This window comes from Notechis scutatus, chromosome 2 (genome assembly GCF_049901735.1).
Source record: "Notechis scutatus isolate UNSWTSFEM ecotype Mainland chromosome 2, rNotScu1.2, whole genome shotgun sequence".
Lineage (NCBI taxonomy): Eukaryota > Metazoa > Chordata > Lepidosauria > Squamata > Elapidae > Notechis > Notechis scutatus.
In genome coordinates this window covers 66,358,946-66,385,857 of record NC_142010.1, presented here as the reverse complement: position 1 = coordinate 66,385,857, position 26,912 = coordinate 66,358,946, and the positions used below count along the sequence as shown (strand labels likewise).

The following is a 26,912-nucleotide window of genomic DNA, read 5'->3' as shown; positions in this document are numbered from 1 at the left end:
TGCGCTTTGAATGGAAAGAAAAGAGGACCCGAGCAAGAAGTGTCCCCCCCTCCTTTTGAATAATACTGCTTGGAGGTGCTACCTGTCTCTTTTTATTAGATTCATTTTCCCTCCTGAAAGATGCTTGTGAGGAAAGGAGGGAAACTGCTTTCCTTGCAGTTGGGGGGAAGATGGATGAGGGGAGCACATGTGTGTATGTGTACACATGACAGCAAAGCTCCTATCTTTCAGTGCAGCTCTCTGGTTCTAGGCAGTTTGCCTTCGGCCCGATCTAAATTATATTGATAAACTTTATATAATATGATGTTTAAAAATCTGTATGCAAGTTATACATGGCACCAAGGTTCTGCAGGTTCCTTCTTCCTCTTCTTGGGTCTCCAGAGAAGTTAATCATTGACTAGTTGTCAACTAGTCACGACAACTCTGGATTTCTTCTACCATCTGATGTAATGTATCTCTGGGTATCACTGGCTATGGAAGATGAGTTGGAGAACACGAATGTGCTTTATGGCCTGTTGTGGATTTTCCACAGACCTGTTTGGCTATTGCAGGTAGAAGAGAAGATATGTATCTTGAGCACCAATGTTACCTAGTTGGGTAATAATAAAATGTCTGCAAGCAAACAACTAAGCTCAGAGAGTACCAAGGACTTCACTACTGCAGGTATAGATTGTTGGACCTTTGGTCTGATATAATGTAGCTTGTCTTAAATTGTTACAAAATTCGCTTTTACATTTATCTACATACTCTACAAAATTGTAAAGGATTTGTGTTCAGATTATTGTTTGCTTAAACTATTTGTGATAATCTGAACATCAAACTACTTATGGGAAATGTATCTCAAGTAATATTTATTAAAAAAACACAACAGAAAAAACATCCGTCAATATAGTCATACCATCTGTTATATTGTGACTGATTTGGAATACAGTTGATTACCAATACCTTTTATCTCTGCTTGGAGAAGTTTTGTGGATTCACACTGACTGCATATTGGCTTTTCTGCTACAACAAACAGAAGATTAGACCCAGCAAGCCTTTGTGCATGGAACAACCTGGAGAAAAAGAGAAAGAAGATGAAGTACTGCTACCCTGTTATCCTATTCTTCATAATTTATAGAGTTGTGCTCCACAAAGAAGTGCTTTGGTTAGTAGGATTTTATTCTTGGTAAAGAGCTTCAGCTTCTGAAGCAGCCATCATAGCTACCTCATTCAAATTTCTATCTATCTATCTATCTATCTATCTATCTATCTATCTATCTATCATCTATCTATCTCTCATTCATCTCTTTCTCTCTCTCTCTCTCTCTCCCTCCCTCCTCTCTTATCTACCTACTTGTATTTGCCACCCATCTTATTGAGGATGGAGAAGGTCATTTCCCTCCTGTGGTTATAAGGACTGAGCTGAAGAATCAGAATCTTACAGTGTTTACTAACAAGACAGGCTCTTTGTACTAACCTAGAGCAATTTCCACAGTCAATGATGGTGTTGTAAGTATAGTTAACAGAACTAAAATAGTATTGAGTTTGTTTCATGATGCAGCTGGTCTCCCTGGATTCCATGTTTTCTGCTGAAACATCCTCTGTTTGGACACATAGGACATATAATGAGTCGCAAATAAAAGCATGACATTTAAAAAAAATATTTCCTACATCATCTAAAAAAGCAGTTCATCTGGTTGGACTGACTTTTACTAAAGATGTGCTTGTGCCAAATGCTACTGATAATGGTGCAAGAATGTAGGGGGTGAAATTCAACAATTTATCTTACATTTCTCTTTTGCTTTACTGTTTATTTTTTCTCATCTACTTAGACATTTATTTTTTATTTTATTGTAGAAGTATAACGTTTTTATTTTTATTTATGTAGATACTTATATTTTATTTTTATTGTAGAAGTATAACATTTCTCTGCTCAGTCTAGGGCAGTGTTTCTTAACCTTGGTAACTTGAATATGTGTGGACTTCAACTCCCAGCATTCCTTAGCCAGCATGGGGAAATCTAGATATTTTTTTCTATCAGCCCTGCTTTTTGTTCTGCCATTTTGTACTAATCTACATTAAAGCTTGATGTATTCCCTTGCCCAACTAATCCACCTTGTGAAATTGACTTACATCTGCTATTTTTTCCACTGCAGAAGGTCAATTTAGCAACTTATTGATGGTTCCACTCATTTTTTTTGTCATGATAGATCGGATTTATTGTAATATGCTTTGATGAAGATTTATGTGTGCAGATTTTATGTTTCTGCCCCTAAAGCCCCCTGAAGCTGCACCCAGAATAATTAGGTCACAATCTGCTTCTCAAGCTTAAAGACAGAAAGATGAGGGATGCTTTTGAGAGACCCGAACCATTCAGTTATAGCAAGTAAGCAATTTCAGTAATGTATTCAGTCACATGGTAATGAAGGAGCAACTGACAGTCATAACATTTAGTTTTATTTTCACTTCCTATATTAATCCAGCTATAGTTAATTTGCTTCCTCCTGCTATTTCATCCTTTGGGGGCTGAAAGAAATATACAAATAGGGATTGTTACCTGTTTGAAACCAGCTGTTATAGGCTAATCCATACAAGAACTGCTGAAATAGAGACCTTGTGGGAAGAAATAACAATTAGACGACTGTAAAAGAACACAACTGCATGTCACATCTCCAAGTTGAAAACAAATACCCTTCCCAAAGAAAGTACAAAAATGAATTTGTAGATTTCTAGGGAAATTTAAAAAACAATAAAATGGCTACTTTAAATAATCCCATTAATATTTCTGTAACAGGTTGTGAGATCTGTCCTAGAATGGTTCATGTTTTAATACATCTTAGCTTCTGCAGCTTATCTCATCAACTACAAAAAAAGAAAAGGAGAAAAGAGAAAAGAAAAGAAAAAAAGAGGAAAGGAAAGACTCACCATGCGGCTGCTGAGCTCCACCAAGCCAGGTTCAAGAAATCTGCCATGGTTGGCTAAATATAAAGAAATAAAGAAGTAGGCTTTTAAACAGAACACAGTTGTTGCTATGATATGAATGTACTACTTGGGAAATCCAAGCCCAGTGAACTGCAGTTTTTCATGTGTTAATGGTGTGAATGTCAATTCCTAATTTTCTTTCTCCATGAATGCTGGGCTGCTCCAGTTTGAATTCCCTTGGATGATCCCTTGGAGTGGCCAATCTTGGTAAATATAATAGGTGCCTATTTGAAGGGGACAACTATACAATCCAGCTGGTATCCATGAGGCTTGTTACATCATAGTTGCCCTTTTCCAACCATTCTCAGTGCTTCATCATTTACACTTTCACATATGTGGATTCTGCCCCTCAAACCATGCTAGACGTTTTGTTGTATTTCTTCTGCAATGCTTCTCTTTGCCACCCCACTCCTCTAGATTCCTGCAAGGCTATCAAATGCTTAATTGGTAAACCTGTAGATCTCTGCTGTTACAGCTATCAGCCATGTCTCTGCTTGTTTGTATCCAGAAGGGCACTGTGGTGAAGCAACATACTCTCTTAAAAACAATAATTGAATAGAAGGAGTAGCAATAGGATCACTTGTGAAAGGTCTCATATAATCAGAAAAGAACAACAGGAAATTTTACCATTGCCAAAAAATGGGGACAGATGAAAGTTGGTAGTCCTTCTGCCTAAAAAAAATACACTTGGCAGTTTGGCTTGGTCTACTCCATCAAAATGGCTGATAAGTTTAGTCTGGCACAATTTGTTTATGGCAAATATCCTTCTTTTAACTCAAGAGGGGCAATAGCATGCATTCCTCCCAGCTGAATTTTTTTTTTGGACATTCATAAAGATTTTAATGTTCTATTTGTCTCATAGTAGCCTCCTCAGTCAAATGGAGTGGCTTCTGATTTATATTTTTAGAGGGGGAGAGGGTTGCCTTCTTTGGCACCGTCTTCTTGCCCCTTCACTGGCTACTTTGTAAATTTAAATGTCAACTTGCCATTCAGTGATGTGAAACATATTTACACCTGTATACACAATGCTTCAATCAGGTGAGACCTGATGGCATGGAATCCCTGACTCACCACATAGACCCCACGTGGTGCGCTTCCTGTGTTGCTTGGGGCTTCTGGAGCGCAGACAGACTGAAAGTCGTAGGATTCTTTCTGTGTGAAGAATGAATTGTTGTAGAGAGCAGACATCAAATGGGCATCCACTTCACTGAAGAACTTCCCGACCTGAATATGGAATAGGAGAAAAGACAATCATCAGTAATAGCTACATCATGTTGCTGTGTGTAATAACGTTATCAGTCATATGCTTTATACATAAACATGAGAAAACAATAATCAGTGAATGGACTGTACTAACAGGCAGTTATATTAGAATATTGAAAATTATAAGTTTGGTAATTACATAAATATAACTGTGAAATGAAGCAAGTATCTCTAACTTTTTTTTTTTTTTTAAGAAAAAGAACAGCTCATCACCTGATATTTGTAGTCTTCTTGGTTGGAGATCACCAGAAATCCACCGTCGTCAATAAGCACACAAAGCAGATCCTGCAACATGGGAAGAGGGAGTGGGCGGCTGCAATGACATGGAGTGTTGCTGCTATATTGCTTTTGCTTAAGGAGGCCACTGGCCTTTTTTTCTCCCTTATTTTATTGCACCTTTCTGCTCCACATGGATGCGCCCACCAGCTTCCATAGAAAATTCAAAGTGCTAATTTTAAGCCCCATGTCTTGACATTAAGGTATCCTCAAGGCTGTTTCTTCAATCCAGCTTGTCTATCCAATATTTGAGGGGCTGCCACAGAGAGGAAGGGGTCAAGCTATTTTCTAAAGCGCCTGTAGGCCATACAAGGAATAATGGATGGAAACTGAACAAGGAGAGATTTAACCTAGAAATAAGGAGAAACTTTCTGACAGTGAGAAAAATCAACCAATGGAACAGAAGTTGCCTTCAGAAGTTGTGGGAGCTTCATCACTTGAGACTTTCAAGAAGAGATTGGACTGCCATCTGTCAGAAATGGTGTAGGGTCTCCCGCTTGGGTGGGGGGTTGGACTAGATGGCCTATAAGGTCCCTTCCAACTCTGATTATCTGTTATTTATCTGACATGAAATACCTGGTAGAATTTCCTAATTATTCCCCAGGGGTCAAAAAGATTCAAAGGCATTGTTTCTCTACTTTGGTGCAGGTGCTTTTAAACTCCCCTTTCCTTGGAATTTGTGCAGCTCTCAGCTAAGTTAGCTCTAGGATATTATTAAAAATTGAATTAACAGAATTTTTGAATCTTGAATGCACTAACTATCCATTTCTATCTTTTGATTTTAGATTTCTTGACGTATTCTGTGGTTATAATTTTTCATGTAATTGTTTGGTCTTGGGTATCATACCATGCATGTTTTATTGCTAATTCTTACTGATATCCACTGAGAATAAATTGACGAGGAAGGCTTAGACAAACAAACAAGGGCACAAAATATCTTCTTGTGATCCAGACAGGGCAGTCATCTGGCACTGCTGTCCCTTACTTCTTTCAAGTTATGAAAGTTGACCCCTAGACTCGCATGGGAGGACAGCAACTCCTATAGGGTCCAAGTGCACATCCCTAGCAGTCATAAGTACACATCTGTCCAAACATGTTTCACATACCTTTAAACCTTCATTTAAAATAAAGTGCTCTCAAACCACCTTTAAAATCCATTCGACTTCCTTTTCTAATTATAAAAAAAAAGGTTCCCCAATCTACTTTTACTGTTGAATGATTCCCACCCTCTTTCCTATAATCCACTTTTAAAATAAGTAGTTCTCCCCTCCCTTCTTTCATGCATTTTTATGGATTAGCTGGCTGGCTGAATGATTTGCTGGGTTCTTCTTCTGTGAAACCAAGAGTATTTGTTGTTGAAGAAGGCACAAGTTCAGGAGGAAGTATGTTTGAGAGCAGGAAGAAAGAAGATCATAAGTCACCATCAAAGGAATAAGTTATAAAGAGGAACATTTTTAAAAGGCAGGCAAATGGTGGGAACAGGAAGTCTCTGCAACCTTCACCCAAGCATAGGTAGCATAAGATGTACACATTCTAGCCTAGTCAATGACTGGTTTTAAATCGATGAATCAGTGGCAAGGTAGGGGTGGATAAATGGATAAAAAGAAGCACCATCATTAACCTTTCAGTCTTGGACATCAGTCACTGCCTGCCCCTTCTCCAGAAGAATATTCTTTTGGTATCAGATGGATCCTGACCCTGTTAGCTTTCCATAAAGCCATCAAGACCTGATCGTTCTCAGTAGAACTTTGGATTCTGAATGGTTGCTGTTGTCTCTCTTGAATGTGCATTGGTATGTGATTGTGGATACGGGTTCCCTGTGTCCCTTGACACTGGGAAAATTTTTCTGGTATAAAATTTCTGCTTTTAATGATTACAGTTATGGAGGTTGGTAAGCCTTTCAGAGCCAGACATGACTGTAGCAGCATTATGGAGGTTGGTAAGCCTTTGCCTAGCAAATAAATTTACAAATAAGGAAGCTTATTACAGGTTATAGTAGGCTTTTTTACTGAGCAAAGGCAATAGCTTTCCCTTCAACAGGAGAGGGAGTATAAATGTCTGAATGTGGAGTCCAAATCGCAAACTCCTGCTGTACATTGTCAATTTGAAAAAAGAAGTATCCTAGGTGCAATGTGCAAAGCTTAGATTTTGCATTAGTTGCTTTAAGCAGAAGCCTACTTTTGGGAAGGGGTGAAGGCATTGTCCTTTGCATGACCATGCATCGTTACTTTTGCAGTCCTACTCAGTATTTCCAGAAGACAATTTTAAATTGCTTGCTTTCTGAATTTTAAAAATCAAATGGGTTTTAACAGAGCCTCCTGGATCAGAAGGAGTCATGCAATGATGGTGCAGCTATTTACCTTGTCATTAGTATCACAGTCCATCTCACAGCTTGTAGAGAGGTCACACTGCAAATAAAAAGAAGAAGAAGGCAAGAAAATCAAGGGAATTCTAGACGAATCTTAGAACCAATTTATTTAAATCCATATTATTTTCTATAAATAATTCATAATCATTTTCTAACAGTTCTATGGATTGATAAGAATAGTAATGAACATTTCCAACAGAGTTGCAGTGGTTACCTGCATTCTATAACAGTAATGTTGTACTAAGTTATACATGAGGCATATTTCAACACTATTTGGAAATGTAATCTTTTTCTGGTTGTGTTTGCCACCTTTTAAGCTGTGATTTGTTAAATAAAATACGCCTTACTAGTGTTAAAAGATCTTTGCTGGTTCTAGTTAATGTGTGGCAAAATTCAGTTTTTAACCAATTAAATGACTTTAAACAAAGATATTTGAAAAATTCCATATGAACCTGGGACTAGAGACAGTATTATGAAGTAGGATACAGTAATACGTTAGGTGCTCCAAGAGTAATAAGATGGAAGAGACAAATGGACAAATCCAAGATAGAGTAATTCTCACCCCCCCCCCCCCCCCCCCCCCCCCCCCCCCCCCCCCCCTCATAAAGCTCAGACATGAGCTGTGATCAAAGAACATTAGGAGTTAGGGAACACACCTTATGGAATTACATATATATCCATGCCGGTTCAGCTATGATTGAATACTATACACCTCTAAAGGTGTATGAAACATTTCATCCCATAATGTTCTAATTGCCAAAATTACTCTTTCCATTTTGGGATAGGTTGTATGTCAGAATGAATGAATTGTTGTCATCTAGGTCAGTGGTCGCCAATCAGTGGGCTGGGGACCACTGGTGGTCCATGAGAAAATTTTGGTGGTCTGCAGATAAATGTCACCCCAAAGCAATTAATCCAGGCTGTGCTGGATTAACACAAGGCTGTGCCGCCCACATGGCCAGCGGAACACAAGGCTTTGCGCCACTTGCATTGTGAACAACATGAGGTAGTGAGGGGAGGGGGAAAAGGGCAGAGGGGGGAAACTTGCCCCACATGCTTTGCCTGACCACCCGGCTGCTTCTTTCCTCTTCTTTCTTCTTCTGCTTTTGGCTGCATTCAAGGAAACCAGCAAAGTCTTTGTTTCTCTCCCTCACTCATCCAGAAATGAGTCTTTGGGACCCTGCAAGGCAACATGCTCCAAGAGGCTATGCTGGCAAAGACTCATTTCTGGCAGAGTTTGGGAGAGAGAAAGAAAGTATTCTGTTGTTTCTGATGCTTTCTTTCCATGAAGCCAAAAGTATCTTCTCCCTCAAGAGAAAGGAGCTGGAGACGGTATCCTGCGATCCCAAATAAAGAATGATCGATCAGTAGGAAAACAGGGTGGAGAATTTTCCTGAAGACTTTTTTCCTGCAGCCACCGTCAGTCAAAATTCATATTAGCGGTCTAAGGGATTTAAAATTATGAGTTTGGTGGTCCCTGAGGTTCAAAAGGTTGGTGACCCCTGATCTAAGTTGTGGTGAGTGCATATGAATACATGAATCCATGGATTGGGGATACTTGCATGTGAACTCCAGTGAAAGCTCATAATGGAAGAACCAGAGATAAATTGGGGGAGGGGGAGTGTAAAATTCTGATCAAATGCCATCCACAGGGGAAAAAAAATAGTATTTTAGTTGAGTTTGAATAGATGAGTATAAAGAAGACAAGAGTTCAGAAAAAGTGATTATGTCATTTGAAGACCCAAAAATAAATGAGAATAGTGACACTTTGGTTAGTATCTACTTAGTCTGTTTTAAATAGAGATAGTTCTTGACTTACAACCATTTGTTTAGTGACCGTTTGAAATTACAAGGTCACTGAAAAAAGTGATTTACAACTTGTCCTCATACTTGTGACTATCAGCATCTCCACAGTTATGTGATCAAAATTTGGATGCTTAACAACCAGCATGTATTTATGAGGGTTGCAGGATCTTAGGATCATGTGATCACCATCTGTGATCTTCCCAGCTGGCTTCTGACAAGCAAAAATCCCCTTAACGACCACGTGATTCATTTATGTATAAATGGCAAGAAAAAAAAATTGAGCAAGTAAATAAATTTGGGTGAAAATTAAGATGAGAAAACAGATAAATGTATTACTATTGCACAGTGGCAGATAGGACAGCACTCCAGAGGGTTAATGTCATTGCTCAAAAGATCATTGGTTGCCTTCTCCCCTCTTTGGAAGAGCCTCATAGCTCCCGCTGCCTTAAGAAAGTTCAAAACATTCTCAAAGATCCATCTCATCCTGGGAACCCTTTTTTAAACTATTACCATCTGGCAGAGGGTACAGAATAATAAAAACAAGGACAATAGGCTGAAAAACAGCTTCTATCCCAGGGCAGTAGCTCTTTGAATTCTGCTGTATAGTGCAGTATAGTGTATAGTGCGGTGTCGGGGGTTTTCAACTCAATGTGTGAAGGATGAAGGATGTGCGTTTGTGTTTATTTTCATGGTCATGATGTGCACTGAAGATGGTGTTTGATTTCGTTGTATGAGGTGCAATGACAATAAAGTAAACTAAACTAAACTAAAACTAAACTATTAGCGTACAATTTTCTACACCAACATTCCTCAACCTTTCTGGGCTGGTGGCCTAGCACAGGAGGTGGAAGAGGGGATGGTTTTGTATGAGGGGCAGTGGGGATGCCAGCTCCAGAGTGGGGCTGCTTGTGCCAGCGCCGGAATATGCTGGCCTGCCACTCAAGCCACTCGGGTGCAAATAAGCCATGGCACAGTAGAGGGCAGTAGCCCACAGGTTGGGGACCCCTGTTCTACACTATAGACAACATGGCTTAGAAAATGTATATCTATATAGGGAATATTAACTATGTTTCTCATGATCATGAGACTAATACAAAAAAATACCATTTTCATGTTTATTAAAAGTGTTTTATTTTAAAAAAAGTTAACCGTCAACATAATGGATGACATTTGTACAATTATGTAATTCAGAACTGCCTTGCTGTTGTGCTGTTTGGTTTGATCTTCGTCCATTTGTTTGCACGGTTTTACAAAATTCGATAAGTTTTAAGTATGTGAATATGCTTTTGATTTATATACCAGAAAATTATCACACTATGAAGAATTATGAATTTATCAACATGGGGCTGGAAAAAATAAACTAAACTATTGGCCTGGCACATTAATCCCACATTTACTATCTTGAATAATCAATACATATTTGCTTTCTTTTTAGGAACTGATTCTGTAGCAATATAATGAAGAGTAATATGGTACATGATACATGCTTAATGATGTGTTTAAAATTAAACTGAATGATTTTTGTATGTGTTATTATTTATCTTTAATAAGATTTATAAGGTCATCCAAGTCAAACAGCATGACTCTGGGTAAGCTAGAGCGTAAAAAAGAAGCAATACTCACCCGACCTACAACTTTAATACATACACAATATAAAAATATAAAAGGCAAAATATAAAAGGCAACCAAGCCACATAGAATTTTAGGTTGGACCATATAATATAGTACATTTTTGTTGTTTCCTGTTGTCCTTTTATTGCTTTTATATATTTTCTTTTTCCTCTTCTTTTTCTTTTCTTTATGTATTTTATTTTTTCCCTTCTTTTTCTTTTATTGTATAGTAATGCAATATTTATTTATTTTGAAAACAGAAATTCCACAGCTCCAATCAGGCTGTTTTCAAAAGTCAAGATCCTAGTATTGTTCCTAGGAACACTCCCCCCCGCACACATACACACATTACTTACTCGTCGTGTTTTCTGCTGATCTGTTTGATTGCTAGCAAGGACTTTAAATTTTTGTGTCCAGGCCTCCAAGTCAAGTTTTACTCCAACCACTGGAGAGGAGAAATAATTTTATTTTTTTATTTGCAGATAGAAAGTTAAATCCGAGGAATAGGAATGCAAGCACATTTGTGGGAGGAGGTTTTGCTGTTCTTCTCCCTTGAAGCTTCTTGCGTTCCCTTGAAAAACCTATCTGGAAGTCAAGACAACAGATGGGGAATTGGACTAGCAGCCAGGAAAAAGGGGAAATCCCCTAAATTAGCTGAAGGGGCCAAAGGCAAGAATCCAACTCTATCTCTATTTTAAAACACCAATTCTGATTCCATGATCTACAGTAATAGTTTTTGTATTTTTCTCAGATAAAGCACACATGTATATAGAATTTGGGCCAGCTCAGAAGCAATAAATGAGCAACCTAGTGACTTTCAAAACATTGATAATATTGAGTTCTAAAATATATTTGTACATTTAAATAATCTTACGAATTAGATTATACTTTGTCTCTTGGCTATCTTGAAAATCTCCTGTGTTATTCTTACATGGCATAATTCTGTAAGGACACAAAACCAGCACAAATTCTATATACAGGTCTGCTATATCTGAGAAGATAATAGACTCTCCTGCTTGAGCAGGGGGCTGGACTAAATGTCCTCCAAGGTCCCTTCCAACTCTGTTATTCTATGAAACTGTCCAACATAATTGCATTGAAACTCAAATCTCAGAGGAGGTGGAAGATACATCTGGAAATATGGAATGGTTGTAGAGCTCCAGAAAGCCTATGCTGAACTAAGGCAGGTTAGATAGAATAGAATAGGATTGAAAATCTTTGGGACAAACCACTGGATTACTTTACCTGCTGGCTTCAGATGCCTCTCTGCTATGTTGAGTTCTACAGCTGTGCTAACCAGGATCCCAACAGCACTGCTGTCTGGCTCTGATCCTCTATAGCTGGCTATTTAAAGGAAAGAAGGAAACAAATTAACATTTTCTGATGGATAATACTGCATAACTGTTACAAGAAACTCTCTGGCCTAGAAGAAACAATCTGATAATTTTTATGGTTTCATGAATAGTTGTCTTCCTGCCAATGCTTACTTTCTAATTCACTTTAACAATGAAATAAAAGACTTCTTCTATTCTGCTATTTAGTAATTAAGGTCTTAAGCTACAGCCATGGCTTCAGATATAGATGGTAACCAATGGTGGTATTTAATGTTTTTTTTTACTACCGGTTCTGTGGGTGTGTCTTGGTAGGCATGGTGTGTCTTGGTGGGTGGGGCATGGCTGGTTGGGTATGTCTTGGTGGACATGGCAGGGGAAGGATACTGCAAAATCTCCATTTCCATCCCACTCCTGGGGGAAGAATACTGCAAAATCCCCGTTCCCGCCCCACCCCACTAACCCGCTTTCCAGCTCCGTTCTCCTGTGCAGGGCAACAAAAGAAGACCCAGCCGATCAGTTGGGACTCAGGAGGCAGCGCCTAGATGGGGGCGGGGCCAACCAGAAGTGGTATTTACCGGTTCTCCAAACTACTCAAAATTTCTGCTCCTGGTTCTCCAGAACCTGTCAGAACTGGCTGAATACCACCTCTGATGGTAACACTATTATCTGTCTGTCTGTCTGTCTGTCTGTCTGTCTGTCTGTCTGTCTAAGTTGTCACAATTCTATCAAAGTCTGACAACAAACACGACAAAAATTAAATAAGCACCATAAAATATAAACATATAAGGCCAAAGCAATTTATTTCCCATGATTTGATGACTGAATGCTCCCTTCCCATTCGACTCCTGACACACAACCCTGCATATCAGATATCAAATGTGGTTAATAGTTTTCCTATAGAACAGTGTTTCTCAACCTGAGCAACTTTAAGATATGTGGATTTCAGCTCCTGGGATTAAGCCAGCATGTAAACCAGCTTGAACAAGAGTTGTATTGCAATTTCCTGGAGCTTCATATTTATAAAGACTATCCACATTGAAAATACTGCCTAGCTATGTTCTGCAAGATTTTACTTACGATCTCGGTAAGGAGGCTTAAAGGTGTAGCCTTTATTATCTAGGCTTCTTCGATAAAAGCTGGCATTGAAGGGCTCTCGGTCTTCTTCCCAATCTTCAGCAGCTCTTTCATAGAAATCAACCACACCCATAGAACATTATCAATTTCATCTTTCACAAAAGTAGGCTCAAAATCAAGTATATGCATAAAAATTCTAAGGAGTCTTTAAAGGGGCAATCTGCTCTTCAGACGCCAAAACCTCAGATACTCCCCAAACATATTTCCTATAAACTTTTCAATATGTAAATAAAACAACTATTTAACCCATTATAAAATGGCAATAGGGACAGGTCTTAATGTCATTTGATGTTTACAGAATTGCCCTTTACAAATTAGAATTGAGTTATATCACTTCTTTTAGAAGATTGCAGAAAAATCCCAAAGTAAATCAACTTTTTTTTTAAAACCGGGATAATAAAATAATTTTCATTTTGCATAAAGCTGAGTGCTTGACAAATCTATTATTTTCATTTTTCCAAGCATATAAGGTATCAAGATATTTATTAATATATTTATTGCCTAGCACTTAGGTATTTAAGGCAAATCAGTAAGAATACTCCTCTGAAGATGGTAGTTAACAAGGCAATTTTTTTTTGTCTCCTACAGATACAAGTCACAGTAATCTCATGATTTAGGACAATTTTTCAATTTCATATCACATTCAGATGTCCAAAAGTAGTGGTTTTTTTTTTTTTTGTAGAAGACCCACTCTCAACGTTCTTGCAGAAACAAAAAGCTTGTTCACATCTTTAAAAAATGTACAGAGGAAATAAAAATGCTTGGCTTCATTAGAGGAAACTTTTCTTTCTTCAATGGTGGTCAGCCGGGGCCCACCAATTTTCTTTCTCCTTTGACCTACTCAGAAGAATCTGGAAAGTGGCTTTGATATTAGGCAGTCACAAAATAGACTATATGTGTAATTCTGTGATGATTTCCAGAGGACCAACATGGATTGCAGAGACCAAAGGGAAGAAAGTTTAATCTATCCGTACACAGATGCTTATAGATGACAATAAAAACTTACTTGTTAGGGAAAACACGGGTGATGCCACCATCTGTGGCAACAAACACAGCTAGAAGACTATATCTGCAGTAAGATAGAAATCAAAGTGAAAATTTAGGAATAGGGTGGCACACTCAAAATGTCCCTCCTTCCTGACAATCATTGAAATATGATTACATGATAGTGGATTAGTTTTTTGCTGTAAGAGATCAATATAGCACCTCTACAAGCCCAGGTAAAGATGCGGCTACTTTAAAAATTGAGAGAGACATGTTTCATGTGCCCTTGTGAATCACTCTTCAAAAGATTTGTATAGCCTCAACTATAATTTTCAGCATGGTCTCCAGGCCATGTAATTTAGCTGATATTAATACAGCTGAAAGCTTCACATTGCCTTGGAAAACTACTTTATAAAAAGATGCAATTAATCTGCACTCAACTGAATATTTGAATAATACGAGCATGTTTCGGAAGTTTTATTTACGTGCTTAAATCTTGATTCTTCCATACTGTTTCCACCAGCTGTTGTGTAATTCCAGTGTCCAGGATAAGGTTGTGAAGAAGGAAGTTGTCACCTTAACAGAAAGAACAAATGTTCCAAAACCAGAAGTTTGCTTACCCGAATAGTCGCTAGAATTTCTCCACTCACCATTTTTACTCACAAAGAGGCAGTTGAAGGCAATACCAAATCTTTCCATTATTCAGTAATTTGGAATTAGGATGCCCTGATCTAAATTCTTAGCAGTATTAAACTGCCTTTTTCTTAAAAAAAAAAAAGGCATACATTTCTCAATGTTTTTGGAAACTCTTCTCAGTATTGGAAGTCAGTCAGCTCAGGTCTCCCTTTTCTTGCTGTTTTGAGTTGGAGATGGTAAATAATGTATTTCTGTATCTTATGCACACATAGGCAGATTCCTAGAGTGCTGTCATATTTTTTTGGGTCACACTAAGTGTAATAAACAAACATGGTAGAACTACATTTCCATAATTGACAGATATGGAAAGGGATGACTGAACTACTTCTCCTGGGAAATGTACTTTTAACACCTAAAGCAGAAGTGTCAAACTTGCGTCATCACAGCATCGTCACACGATGTATCGCGACTTTTCCCTCCTTCGCTAAACTGGACGTGGATGTGGCCAGTGCATGACGCAGGCCATGAGTTTGACAGCCCTGACCTAAAGGATACTTGATCACTACCTGTCCATAAAGGAAGGGAATACCATGACTCTTGTTTTTTAGTTGCTCAGTTGCACTAATTTACACTGAGAAATCAGGCTGGCTATGTAATGTAGGATTTGTTTTAATGAGGTATATCTTATAGTCATAAAAATCAGAGAGCTTTAACCGCTGATGAAATGTGACCTGGTTCCGGCCAGATCAAGCCTGAAGAAGTCCATATGCCTATGTTCAAATGTAGGATTGGCAAACAACATTATCCAATGACTGCATACTTTTGAAAAGATAAGTCCCATCGATTCCATTTGGGCAAGCTGATTATACATGTACAGGGCTACATTACAACTCTTAACTGTGGTGGCTAATCATTTATATCAGACTTTCACAATCGGATATTCTCCAGAACAGGCCCTATTGGTTGGGAATTCTGGAGGCTGTAATCCAAATTACATCTGGAGGTTGCTACAAAGTTGAATTACGTCTTTGTTTTATGAAATCCACCTTACCATAAGGTAACAATTCCCAGATATAATAGAAACACATCTTAACACTTCACTGAAATAAACATGAAACTTTATTTAAATAACCTATTTTTGGCAACCCTTGCCCCACCTCCATCTTTAAAAATAGATTTATTTATTTATTAATCCATTGCTGCTTAGTAATAGATATCCCTGGGTTCTCTCACTCACAAAACGTGAAGGCTTTCTTGGGATGATATTTTCTTTCCACCACAGGCCTTTGAGGGTACTTACATTGTTTGGAGTCAGGCGTCACCTTTTCCATGAGGGCAATAAAGTTTTCCAGGAATTCAGTGTTGTTATCCGACAGGTTGAGGTCTTTGCAATATTCTCTGGGTTACGAGGAAGATTTGTAGATTGGAAGGATGAAAAAGTTGCGGTTAGTTTTCTTTCTCTTAGAATTGGCCTAATCATGTGCTCAGCACAGGTGAAGCAGCTACTCAAACTAGCTGGATATGGTTAAGACAATGAAAGTGGGAAATATGTGGAGTTATTTAATGAGTCATATCCTCACCACCACCATCTCTGCTCAGAAATATGATTTTGAATTTAATGTGCATCTCATTATCAATATTTAGAGCTACTCGACCTTTATTTTTAAAGATGTCTTAAATCTATATATGGGTAGAGAAAGAAATATGTGTAAGAATCTAGTATGTTTCAAATCTAATATCGGTATAATATGTATTAGTGAGTCTTTGAGAGTTGGGAGATTGCATGAATGTGTTTTATGGCATGGCTCACAGTCTGCTGGGATAGGCTGTTTTTTGGCCTTTTCAGACTGGTGTTACAGCACCTCTCAAGATTAACCAGAAGTCTGTAAAATATTACAAAGTCAATTTATGAAAGTGCAGTAGGAAGCCTTTGGGAATTTATTGGCTATATAAAAACCTGTGGCATAACTCTTTTCTGTTATTTACTGATGTCATAAAACACCACCTGAATGGTTTCTTCTTGCCACCTAAAGCACAGCACACCGCATTGGATAAGTACTATGCATCACTGCATTTTCAGATTTCTGAATAATTGTGCCACTCTATTTCTCTAAGAACTTACTGGCTTATTTTAATTCCTCCGGGGTTTGCAACTTAATTAAACTCTTGATCTGCTTTTGTGAATTTCTATAGACATCAGTCTTTACTATGATTTTCAACATGGCATTTACACAGAAGTGTGACCATGCTAGTTATAAAAAGACTGTATTTTTTAAAATCAAGTATTGGAAAATAGCCTCATTTCCTTCCTCTCCCACTCTTTCTTCTAGCTTTCGCTGTAGCTTTCACAATGAAGTTGGGGGCGGGGGTGGGGAGGGGAGAATCAACACTTTAAAAAAGTGGATCCATATATAAGCCATGAGATTCCTCAGTGAGATGCTAAGGGTGCAGATTTGATATGATAGTATCTGGTCTTTTTAGAGCAGCAATGTGGGGGGGAGTTTGTGGATTTCCAGATGTTGCTGAAACAGAAGTCTGAGCTGGGATGGTCAGTTGTAAACGATGTCAATAATGGAAGTTGATCAATATGTGGACCTAAAAAGCTCACCACTTCTCTAGAGACAGCAGCAGAACTCAAGCTATGAATATTATTTTTCCATTCTAGTATTGATACTTGATGGCAGGGAATAAGTGAGGTTGGTAATCTGGGACAAAGGTAAATTTCTTTACTGTCTCCTAAATGGGACTATCTCCCACTTTATTTAGATTGTTTTCAAAGATTGTATGCATCCCCAAATAAACCCTATTAAAAGCATGAAGATAAGTAATAGCTATCTCCAAGCTAAAAGGTATATGCAGTGCCAGTTACTTGATATAATGGGTCAATTTATACAGCCTTAAATTTATCTCACTAAAACCATTCCAGCTATCTTTCTAGACTCACTTTCAGCATTTTTTAAAGGTTCTTTTTTGACATGATTCTGTTATAGGACTTGACTGCTTTATTTGCAATTCAGAAATAAATCTCTGTCAACAATGGCACTGTTTTTTTCATATCTACATATAATTGTTTTCTAACCGTAAAAGTTAGTCTAAGGTGATGCGATAGATATCAACCAGTTTTCTAAAAAAATATTGCTAATGAGCCTAACCCAATCTGGCACCTTCCTGACATGTTGGGAAGTTCCATAATTCCCAGCCAGCAGAGGATTCCAAATTTGGGGAGCCAAGGAGAGCTGACAGGAAGGGGACAAAAATGTTAATTCTTCCTTTGCCCACTAATTCAGTCCACAACCACTCTCTCCTTTCCACTGTATATATTTGTAGTTTTAGTTTATTTTTTTAACAGAAAAAAATAATGGAAGTTGGAGGAAGAGTTGTTGAATCAGTACTGCGAAGATAGATTAATTTATCATCTTTATTTCACTTTTATCTGATTGCTGCAGCGTTATGAAATGTATCCAGGATGGGAAATGTCTTTCTTAATACTATGTATGGTTTTCTTAATAGTTTGCTTGAGTTAAGTAGATATAATTTAAATGGAACACACTAATTCTAATGAGATGGTTGACTTCTTGAATGGCAACAACTGCAGTCCAAATCATATACAAGTGTATTTGTGCCTGTTTATATGCATATATGCATGTAGCACTATCTGTCTATTTGTCAAGGGATGCTACCCAATTCAAATGTCTGAGATTGTGTCATCCAAGTCATGGTTATCCCAAAGGTATGATTTTTTTAAAAAGAGCTGAAGAAGCTTCTTTGATGAGAAACGAAACATCTTTAAGGAAAACCAAAATCCAGTTGCTTTTGGAAAAAGCACTTTTGGGACTACCCAATTCAAGTGTAGTCAGGACCATTGGTGAATTAAGCAGGACAAGATCCCAGAGAAAACAAGTTAAGCATGTAGTGATTGGAGTCCGAGTTACATCTTGAGAGGTGCTGAATCTGGACGCACGACTGCATTGTTTCTTGCTTTTCCTATTTGGTCTTGGTATGGGGTTTTAAACGAGGGATAAAAATACTTACCTCTCTCTTAATGGAAAGAGGAGAGATGTAGTTCAATGATTTGGGGAAAGAATAGAAGATTCTCTTATCTATAATGTTTTGATACAGAATTTGGTTTCCTTCAAAAGATGCTAAGGCCAAAGTTGCAAATTCTAGCAAATTCATATCTATTTCCACCTATTGCCCAACCTACCATATTCTCTCATTAGATATGACCTCTTCATTTATTGTGGTCACAGTCCAACCCAATAATTAAAATCGGTGTCACTATTCTTTTCTTTTTGATTTTGGGGGTGGGTGAGTGGGTGGAGGAGAACAAATGTCACCCATCTTTAGTTGACTTTATATTAAATATGCAAAATGTTTCTTCTCTGAAACTCCACTTTTTGAGAAAGTGGGAGACAGGATAGGAAAGAGTGGAAGAGGGACATATGTGAGAAAACACTTTAAAGATTTGGCTTACTTGTGGAACAAAACAAGATTCCACAATGCACAGAGATTTTCAGGACAGTCACAGTGAACCGCTATTCACCATAGCAATAGAAAACAGGATACTCCAAGATTATGCATCAAAATACTGCTACAGACATATATAGATACTGTAGACATATCTGTACCCTTCATTTAGACAGACAGGTGCTGGCATTTGCTTGCAAGACTATATGAACAGTATTGAGATTTATATATTAAACTATTTATCAGCTCTGTCTTTTTAATGGGTTAATTTGTATGCAAGATTGTACCTTGCTGTGAGTCTAGGCATCTGCAGATATAGACCACTGTGAATTGTAAAGATATATAACAAAACTAGGCTTGTTCGCATCACCATTTGCCATTATCTTTGGGAGTTTTTATTTAACTGAAGCAACAAAGTTTGCATGACCTAATTTTGCATTGCCAGTTACCAAGATCGGGGGTTGGAAATAGTGTGTGTGTGTGTGTATTCTTCCATCTTTATACTGTAGCTTTCAAAATTAAATATTAAGAAATAATTTAGAACAGGATAGAGATTGCAATTTAGAGAGTGATTTTTCTAGGTTCATGACAAATATCACACGGGACATCTCACCAGGTGGCCAGATGTAAAGGATGATAGTATCCTGTATCTTTTAACAGCTTATCTATCTGAGGGGATAGCGGTGGATGTAATTTGTTTAAGGCTTCTGTCACAAAAAGTGGGTTCAATGCAAAAGCCTGTCCATGTATAAATGGAATATATTCTGTAAATAAAACTACTTGCATAGGCATCTTTGGCACAAAATCAGTAAGTCTCTTAAAAGGTCAGTTGAAATACAGAGTTAATGAATTTGAACCAAGTAGCAGATCCAGTATGCATCTCATCTGTTAGATCCAACAAAACGAATGTGTATGAAAGTAGAAGCAATTAAAATATATTCTGTAGAGTAGTTGGATAAGATTTGACGGTCACCAATTTTTAACAACTTTTTCACAGAAATAAAATACAAGTTTATTTTGCTTTAATTACCTTTCAATTTTCCAATTTTTCAATTTTCCATCACTGTATGTTAATGCAAAATCCTGGACCGTCCAATTTATTTTGCTTCTTGAAGATTTATATATATATATATATATATATATATATATATATATATATATATATATATATATATATATATATATATATATATATAAAATATATAAATATATAAATATAATATATATATAAAAAGATATATATGCACTATATTTTATCCACCTATGTATTTACACAGATATGTACAGATATATGTGCTTGCACACTCACAAATAGATTATTAGTGATATATGGTTTCTGAAAATTACCATGGACTATTGGCCATATTAGTAATGATGAGACTTCACAGCATGTTGCCAAGCATTATTGGGGCTGAGAGGCTAATAAATAGTGTAGCTGGAATTAAAGAAATGTCATAAATAATCACTAGGAACAAATGTTTTCTAGAACAGAAGCCTATTTGTTCTGATATAATCATAAATCTGCATTTCTTAACCTCTCATAGCTTCCAATGGACTACATGACATCTCCTGCCTAGAAATTGACAATATGGCTATTGGTCATCTTGGCTGCCACTGGAGGAGAAGTGTGGTCCAACAAATGTAAAAGGAATCAGGTTGGGAAAGGCTGCAAGTGATAGACCTAATTAGATACTGGATTGCAAAGAATGTTTTCAGGATAATAAAAAGTCTTTCCCTTTTATTTTATGACTATCTATGCAGCTATACAAAAGAGGACATACTGTCAAAAAAATCTTAAACCTAAAAATTTGATCATAAACTGTTATTCATGATTTATAAAATGTCCCACAGAAATCATGTATTTCTATGCTGGACAGCGTTCAGTGCAGAAAAAAGATATCCATTAGTAATGATAATAGGGTGATCACATCAGGAGTTCAAAATTCAGATAACCAGTAAATGATGACAGCAAGGAAACATAGGCCTATAGTAGCTATCTGGATTTTTGTACCCCAGATTTGGTAGCCCTAAATCAGGGATATCAAACTCGCGGTGTCACGTTGTTGTCACATGACGTATTGCAACTCCCCCCCTTTGCTAAACCAAGGGTGGGCGTGGCCAGTGAGTTTGACACCCCTGCCCTAAATGATTAAAAATTACAAATTTTACAGCTCTCCTCATGTACTATCAATCTCAAATGCAAAGCACTGAATGCAACAAATGTCAGTGAACCCCATTCATTGAAGTTGTTAAACTAGAATCAACAGAATTTGAGAAAATAAAATATATTTCCTCATTCATCCAGGTAAGAGTTATCTGAAACTTGAATCATGGCAATTGGACTTTTCTTTTTGGCTTGAAAAACAGTGAAAAGTGTCAAGCCAAAAAGAAAAAAAGTCCACTTGAATGCTAATTTCTAAGCAACCCTGCTCAATAAGACTACTACAGAACGGTGCTGTTTGGATTGGTTCAGCATTATATGGAGGGTTACAGTTTCCTCATCCCAATTAAAAAAAAGTGTTGTATGAGTGTCATGCATTTTTAAGACTGCAATCCTATAAATACTTACCTGGGAATAAAATCCATGGAATACCTCTAAGTATTTATGTATAGGATTGCTCTGTAGGATTAATACATGTTGTAGCTGCTTAAAAAAATGTTGGAACATCACCTACCTATTATATTATAATGCCTTATATAATGCTGACTTTGTGAAAAGGCTATTAAAATGGCATTTCTTCCATATATACGGTGATTGGAGCCTGAGTTACCAGAAGAGGCCCAGTTTACTGTATCTTTAAATGTCTGAGTGGAAGGGTTTTATTTACTGACAGCATGGCATGCTTGCCTGAGACTCTGATTTTCCCTCTTCTAAAGAAGTATTATAGACATTAGAACTCCATCTTTATTTGTATTTGGCCTTCTGTGGTTAAGCCATTGCAAATGATTATCACAAACAGTGGTCATTATAATTTCATCTGGATGCCAAATATATCACCAGTTTATGAGATGTGGGCTGATGTTGTGCTGCCCGTAAATCTAACAAGATTTATTTATTTATGGAATACAGAATTCTGCCCTCACCCCAAATCTTAGTTCTCTCCCTCTCTAGTTTTATCCCCAAACTGTTCTGTGAATTTGAACCTCCCCTAGCCTAGTATAATATTCTGACCACTACACTGGACTGGGCAACAAATGTTCTGTTCTGTAGATTTGAAATAATTAAATTTGAAAGAGTTGAAAGAATAAAATTGGTTAGGCTTACAAAATGCAGAGTTTGTGATTTTTATGTATGGTATTACTATATCAATAGTAATAGTAGTCAATAGTAACACATGTGTAGAGGGCAAAGGGAATAGCCTTGAAGGACAGGAAGAAATGCTGTGACCAAGTCAACAATCAGATAAAAGGGGCTCAAACCTAGACAAAGAAAATAACATAAGGAAACATCTCAGACAAGTCCCTCCCTAGTTCAAACAAAGATAAAGTGAGGAAGAGGGAACACATTCAGATTTGCAAGATTTCTAATGTTACAGCTGTCGCAATAAAAGTAATCCTGATCAATATGATTTCTTAGGCTGGGCTAATTTAGAGATGTTTTGGTGGAATTTTTCCTTACATGATATCATGATCTCAATAGGATTGAAACAGGGCTGGGTTTTTTTGGGAGGATTTTCAGAAACTATACCTATATATGTGTGCTACATATGTGTCTCATATGCAGCCATACACACATATATATATTCTTCTTATGTAGGTGAGTGAACAGAAGGTGGGACATCTATGCTGCCGGCCGCCAATGGTAGCACAACATAGTGTAGATGGCGGCAATCATAGTCCCCGAGACTGGCACACAGGCAGACGACAGACACACAAAAAAAGGAAGAAATGATCAAGACATTGGCACAATGAGGAGGTATATCAATTCCAAATGGGTCAGGAGTGATGGAGTAGAATATCTGAAGGTGTGACAGGGACGGAAAAAGGGTTGGGGAAGGGGAGTTGAACCACTCCCAGGATTGGTGGTTAAATGGACACCTCAGCAAGCTCACACACAAAGCTACCTTGGAGCAATGAATACATGTCCCTCGGACTCAAAGCTGTTTGGCAGCAGGTATTCAAAATCTGCAACAGAAAGGTAACATTATGCGGCGGGGAGTTGAAATGAGGAAGAAGGCAGCTTCGGTTTCAGAAGATGACAGAGCCAGAGCAAGAAGAAATGGGGCTGGGGGAGAGAGAAAGAGAAAAGAGACAGGAATAAACAGAAGAGGCAAAACCACTGGCTCGTTTTAACAAGAGAGAAAGGAGAGAATACACTTTGGGTGCTCAAGTCATACCAGAAGAAAATTATAGCCAATAAGTTGCCAACATTGAGTGGATTTGGAAAGTTAATCATGTATAATTAAAATTCCGTAATCTGTAATTAAATATATTTGGCAGATTGTATATATATGTATATATAAATATTGATTTGGGACTATATATAATTATACCTACACACATATATACCTTCATACTTATATATATATATATATAAACACATATATATATGTATGTTTAGTAGGTCATGTGGATATCTCTCTCTTATTATGTAATTACAAAGAAAAGAAATCACATGCTCTGCTCATACAAAAAGAGAATTACTAAAACAATATTTTCTAAGAAAAAATATTTTTCAGGCATCAACATGGCCAAACCAGGGTCCTTTATGAAGACAGTCCAACCAAAGACTTACCCATAGCTAGAGGTAAAACACAATGCATTGTAGAGAGCGCAGCCGCTGTCTTTTCTAACAGACAGAGTTCTCAGAGCATTGCAACAGCGATCCCTCCTTGGTTAGAATGTGCAACAGCCTTCTGACTTCCATAGAAGTAACTTATGTAATCAAGTCAACTGTGTAGCATTAAACATGGTCAATATTCCAAGAGAATATTGAGCTCTGATAGTTAAGGCACCAGGCTAGAAACCAGGAGACCATGAGTTCTAGTCCTGCCTTAGGCATGAAAGCTGGTTGCGTGACTTTGGACCAGACACACACACACTCTCTCTCAGCCCAACTCATCTCACAGGGATGCTATTGTGGGTAAAATATGAGGAGGAAGGAATATTAGTATGTATACCACCTTATAAAAATAATAAAAGTGGGATATAAAGAGAAAACTAGATGACTTGGGACACTTCACAGGGTTTTTTCTTGGGAAAAATGAAAATTGAGAGGCCTATATAAGTTACTGTCAGCTCCCCAAGGAAAGCTGAGATATGAATTGAGTGAATGAGTAAATGACTGAATCAATTAATAGATAACTAGTGGGTTCTCTTCAAGTATAACCCTAGAACAACAAAATAGGACCAAAGCTATATTTAACACAATTAGCACAAGCATATGCAAATAATACTCACTAGTAGTGATGCAGGGTTTGAACATGATCCACAGTTTCCCAGAAAAGTAATGATGCTTAACTGTAATCTGTAGATTACAAATGTTTTTCCTTTTGTTATTTGGTTTTCTACGAGCTGATTAATTTCCAGTAAACTTTTGGTATGCTCCTTAAATACTTGCTAGATGTTACCACGTTCTGAAAGTTTGCAAGTTTCCTCACATTGAATTCTCACTATCCGAAAAAGAGAAGTTAAGAATTCTTGTGGCATAAAACAGAGATAGAAGAATCCCAATGTCCTGAATTTCTATTGTCATAGAGGAAAGAGGAAAAAGGGCAAGGAAGTATTGTTATATTTTATTGGAATTCTGTGTTTTATAATATTATCCTATATATCAGGGGTATAAGTCAAGGCCTGTGGGCTGTATTCAGCCCACGGGGTGCTTAGAGCTGGCCTGCGGGCCTGTCCTGGAAACAGCAAAGGACCAGCCCACAGTGCCTCTGCCAGTGAAAACGGAGCATGGGAGGGCTACACGCGGCCCTCTCATACTTTGTTTTTGCTGGCAGAGGGTTGCAGGAGGCCTTCCCAGCCAAAAACGAAGCATGTGAGGGTCACTCAGAGCACTCCCAAATTATGTTTTCGCTGGCAGAGGGTTGCAGGAGGCCGTCCCAGCCAAAAATGGAGCTTGCGAGGGCCACACATAGCCCTCCCAAGTTATGTTTTCGCTGGCAGAGGGTTGCGGGAGGCCTTCCCAGCCAAAAACAGAGCTCAGGATCCCATTTTTGCTGGCAGAGTGCTCAGGCAACAGGCATCCCCAATACAAGTGATGTCAAGCTTGCTGTGCCCACCCTGGCCATGCCCACCCCAGCCCCTTGAGGTCAAACACCACCCTGGTGCGGCCTTGAATGAAATTGAGTTTGACACCCCTGCTATATATGTTCTACCCAGACATATCTCAGGTAAGTAGAATTATAAGCTCAATTTAAGATATACTTTAGTGGCCTCTAAAACATAAACTAAAAATAAGCTAAACTAAACTAAACATCTTTATCATTGTTTCTAACGAATGACCTTGGGTGAGTTCCCCTACAAATTTATTTTTATGAGAAACAAAGTTTTTAAAACTAGAATTGACATGCCCTCTACACATTATGGGTCATCTCTCCAATAGCATTGCCATTTTGCATTGAATTATGTATAATCTTCATCCGTTTCATTCCTGGCCTCTAGGGATAATTGATGGAAGCTTGTGCTATAAACGATGCCATGAGAAAACAGAACTGAGTGCAATCATCACAATGCTGATACTGTGCTTCAAATCCTAGAATTACCTTGTGCAGCACTCATGTAATTCTTAACAAGTATGGTAAGCAAAATGAAATCCTGTGGAATCTCCTTGGCCAATTTTCACAGAAAATGATTGCCAGGACCATTTCTGAAACCAATTTGTGAGATAGGGAAAAAATAGCAATGCATAGCAAATTATTCAGCTTTTAATCTAGAAAAGTGGTTCAGAACTATACCATTGTTACTGCTGTCAATGGTTATTGATGGAGAATGAACATCAATAACTCACTGATTCTCTCTTGATTCTGTCCAAGATTTAGACTGAAATAAATCCAAAAAAATATGATCCAACCAAAACAGTGCAGTCAATTTTCTACTTGATCAGATTTACTGATAGCTTCAATCCGGACACTTTTCTACGCTTTTATGGTTCTTTAGAGAATAAACTTAAAGCAATAGTTCTCTTGGAATCTTGATACAATAAAAAATAATAATTTTAACTCAGGTACAATTTAGTTGAACTTTTTTCTGGATAGCTCATTACATAACCAACATTTAAGAAGGCATCAAATAGGCATGTATTGGGATTCAATAATATTTCAAATAATAAAAATGGAAGATTTGTAATTGGATATTATCTGGCTGTTGTGCTTTCTTTTCTTTCCCCTTTTCCCTTTTGAGGGGAGGGTGAAGAAACTTTTGTTGCTGCAAGACCCGAGAAGTTCAGGACAAGGCAGGGATTTTCACTCACTGTTTTCAGTGTTTCAGAAAAAAAGACACAATTCCCAATCTGCTTCTAACAGACTGAAAAGTGAAAACAATCATGGTATGGTTTGCTCTTCTGCTTTATTTATTTTTTTAAAAAATATTCATGCCGTTCTTTAAAAGTAATGAAAAATTAATATTTAGGAAGTATACTTTTTTAAGCAAAGAAACAATTATTTTGGATCATGTAGCCTTATACTTTTCAGTAGCCTTACATTGCTCCAGAACAGAGTATTCTACAAACTATTTAAATGGAATAGATTCATTATTTCCTTTATTGAAAATTACAGTTCCATCTATTCACCCCTAATCATATGAGTGATATTTTAATCTAGATTATTTTGGTACTAAAAGTAATAATATTAAAAAAATAAGGATCACTGCGAGGCTGATTCATTAAGATCAAGACTAAGAAATTTGTCAATATCAACTCCTCACAAATCCTACCATTATCTTCTCTAGCCAATCCAATCTGCAAACATCAACCTCTGCCAGGCTCATTGGCACTCTCATCACAAACCCTATGGTGCCACAACATTTAGCAATAATTAACACTCTAGACTTGGCAGTAAGACTGCAAACATATAATTGACTGCACAGAAGAATTTATTAATGGCTTAACTAAAAAATGAAAACAA

At 37.5% G+C, this 26,912-nt stretch overlaps 1 protein-coding gene and 1 long non-coding RNA gene across 4 annotated transcripts in view; one reads left to right on the top strand and one right to left on the bottom strand.

Annotated features, from left to right (window-relative positions):
- Nucleotides 1-26,912, bottom strand: part of CACNA2D2 (calcium voltage-gated channel auxiliary subunit alpha2delta 2) — a 681,501-nt gene that overhangs the window by 7,284 nt on the left and 647,305 nt on the right. For both annotated transcript variants that reach the window (XM_087954963.1, XM_087954964.1), the window contains 14 exons: nucleotides 22,908-22,968; nucleotides 15,677-15,774; nucleotides 14,226-14,316; nucleotides 13,763-13,825; nucleotides 12,700-12,803; nucleotides 11,534-11,632; nucleotides 10,645-10,733; nucleotides 6,864-6,911; nucleotides 4,441-4,512; nucleotides 4,036-4,188; nucleotides 2,908-2,960; nucleotides 2,540-2,595; nucleotides 1,460-1,583; nucleotides 946-1,055 (listed from right to left, as the gene is read on the bottom strand). In XM_087954963.1, coding sequence (XP_087811089.1) covers nucleotides 946-1,055; nucleotides 1,460-1,583; nucleotides 2,540-2,595; nucleotides 2,908-2,960; nucleotides 4,036-4,188; nucleotides 4,441-4,512; nucleotides 6,864-6,911; nucleotides 10,645-10,733; nucleotides 11,534-11,632; nucleotides 12,700-12,803; nucleotides 13,763-13,825; nucleotides 14,226-14,316; nucleotides 15,677-15,774; nucleotides 22,908-22,968 — 1,221 coding nt within the window. The remainder of the gene's footprint in view (nucleotides 1-945; nucleotides 1,056-1,459; nucleotides 1,584-2,539; nucleotides 2,596-2,907; nucleotides 2,961-4,035; nucleotides 4,189-4,440; nucleotides 4,513-6,863; nucleotides 6,912-10,644; nucleotides 10,734-11,533; nucleotides 11,633-12,699; nucleotides 12,804-13,762; nucleotides 13,826-14,225; nucleotides 14,317-15,676; nucleotides 15,775-22,907; nucleotides 22,969-26,912) is intronic.
- Nucleotides 1-26,912, top strand: part of LOC148132054 (uncharacterized) — a 112,108-nt gene that overhangs the window by 40,954 nt on the left and 44,242 nt on the right. Inside the window, exon 2 of one of the 2 annotated variants that reach the window (XR_015747547.1) lies at nucleotides 25,453-25,588. The exons of the other annotated variant lie outside the window; for it this stretch is intronic. This is a non-coding gene — a long non-coding RNA (uncharacterized LOC148132054). The remainder of the gene's footprint in view (nucleotides 1-25,452; nucleotides 25,589-26,912) is intronic. 2 annotated transcript variants of the gene reach the window in all.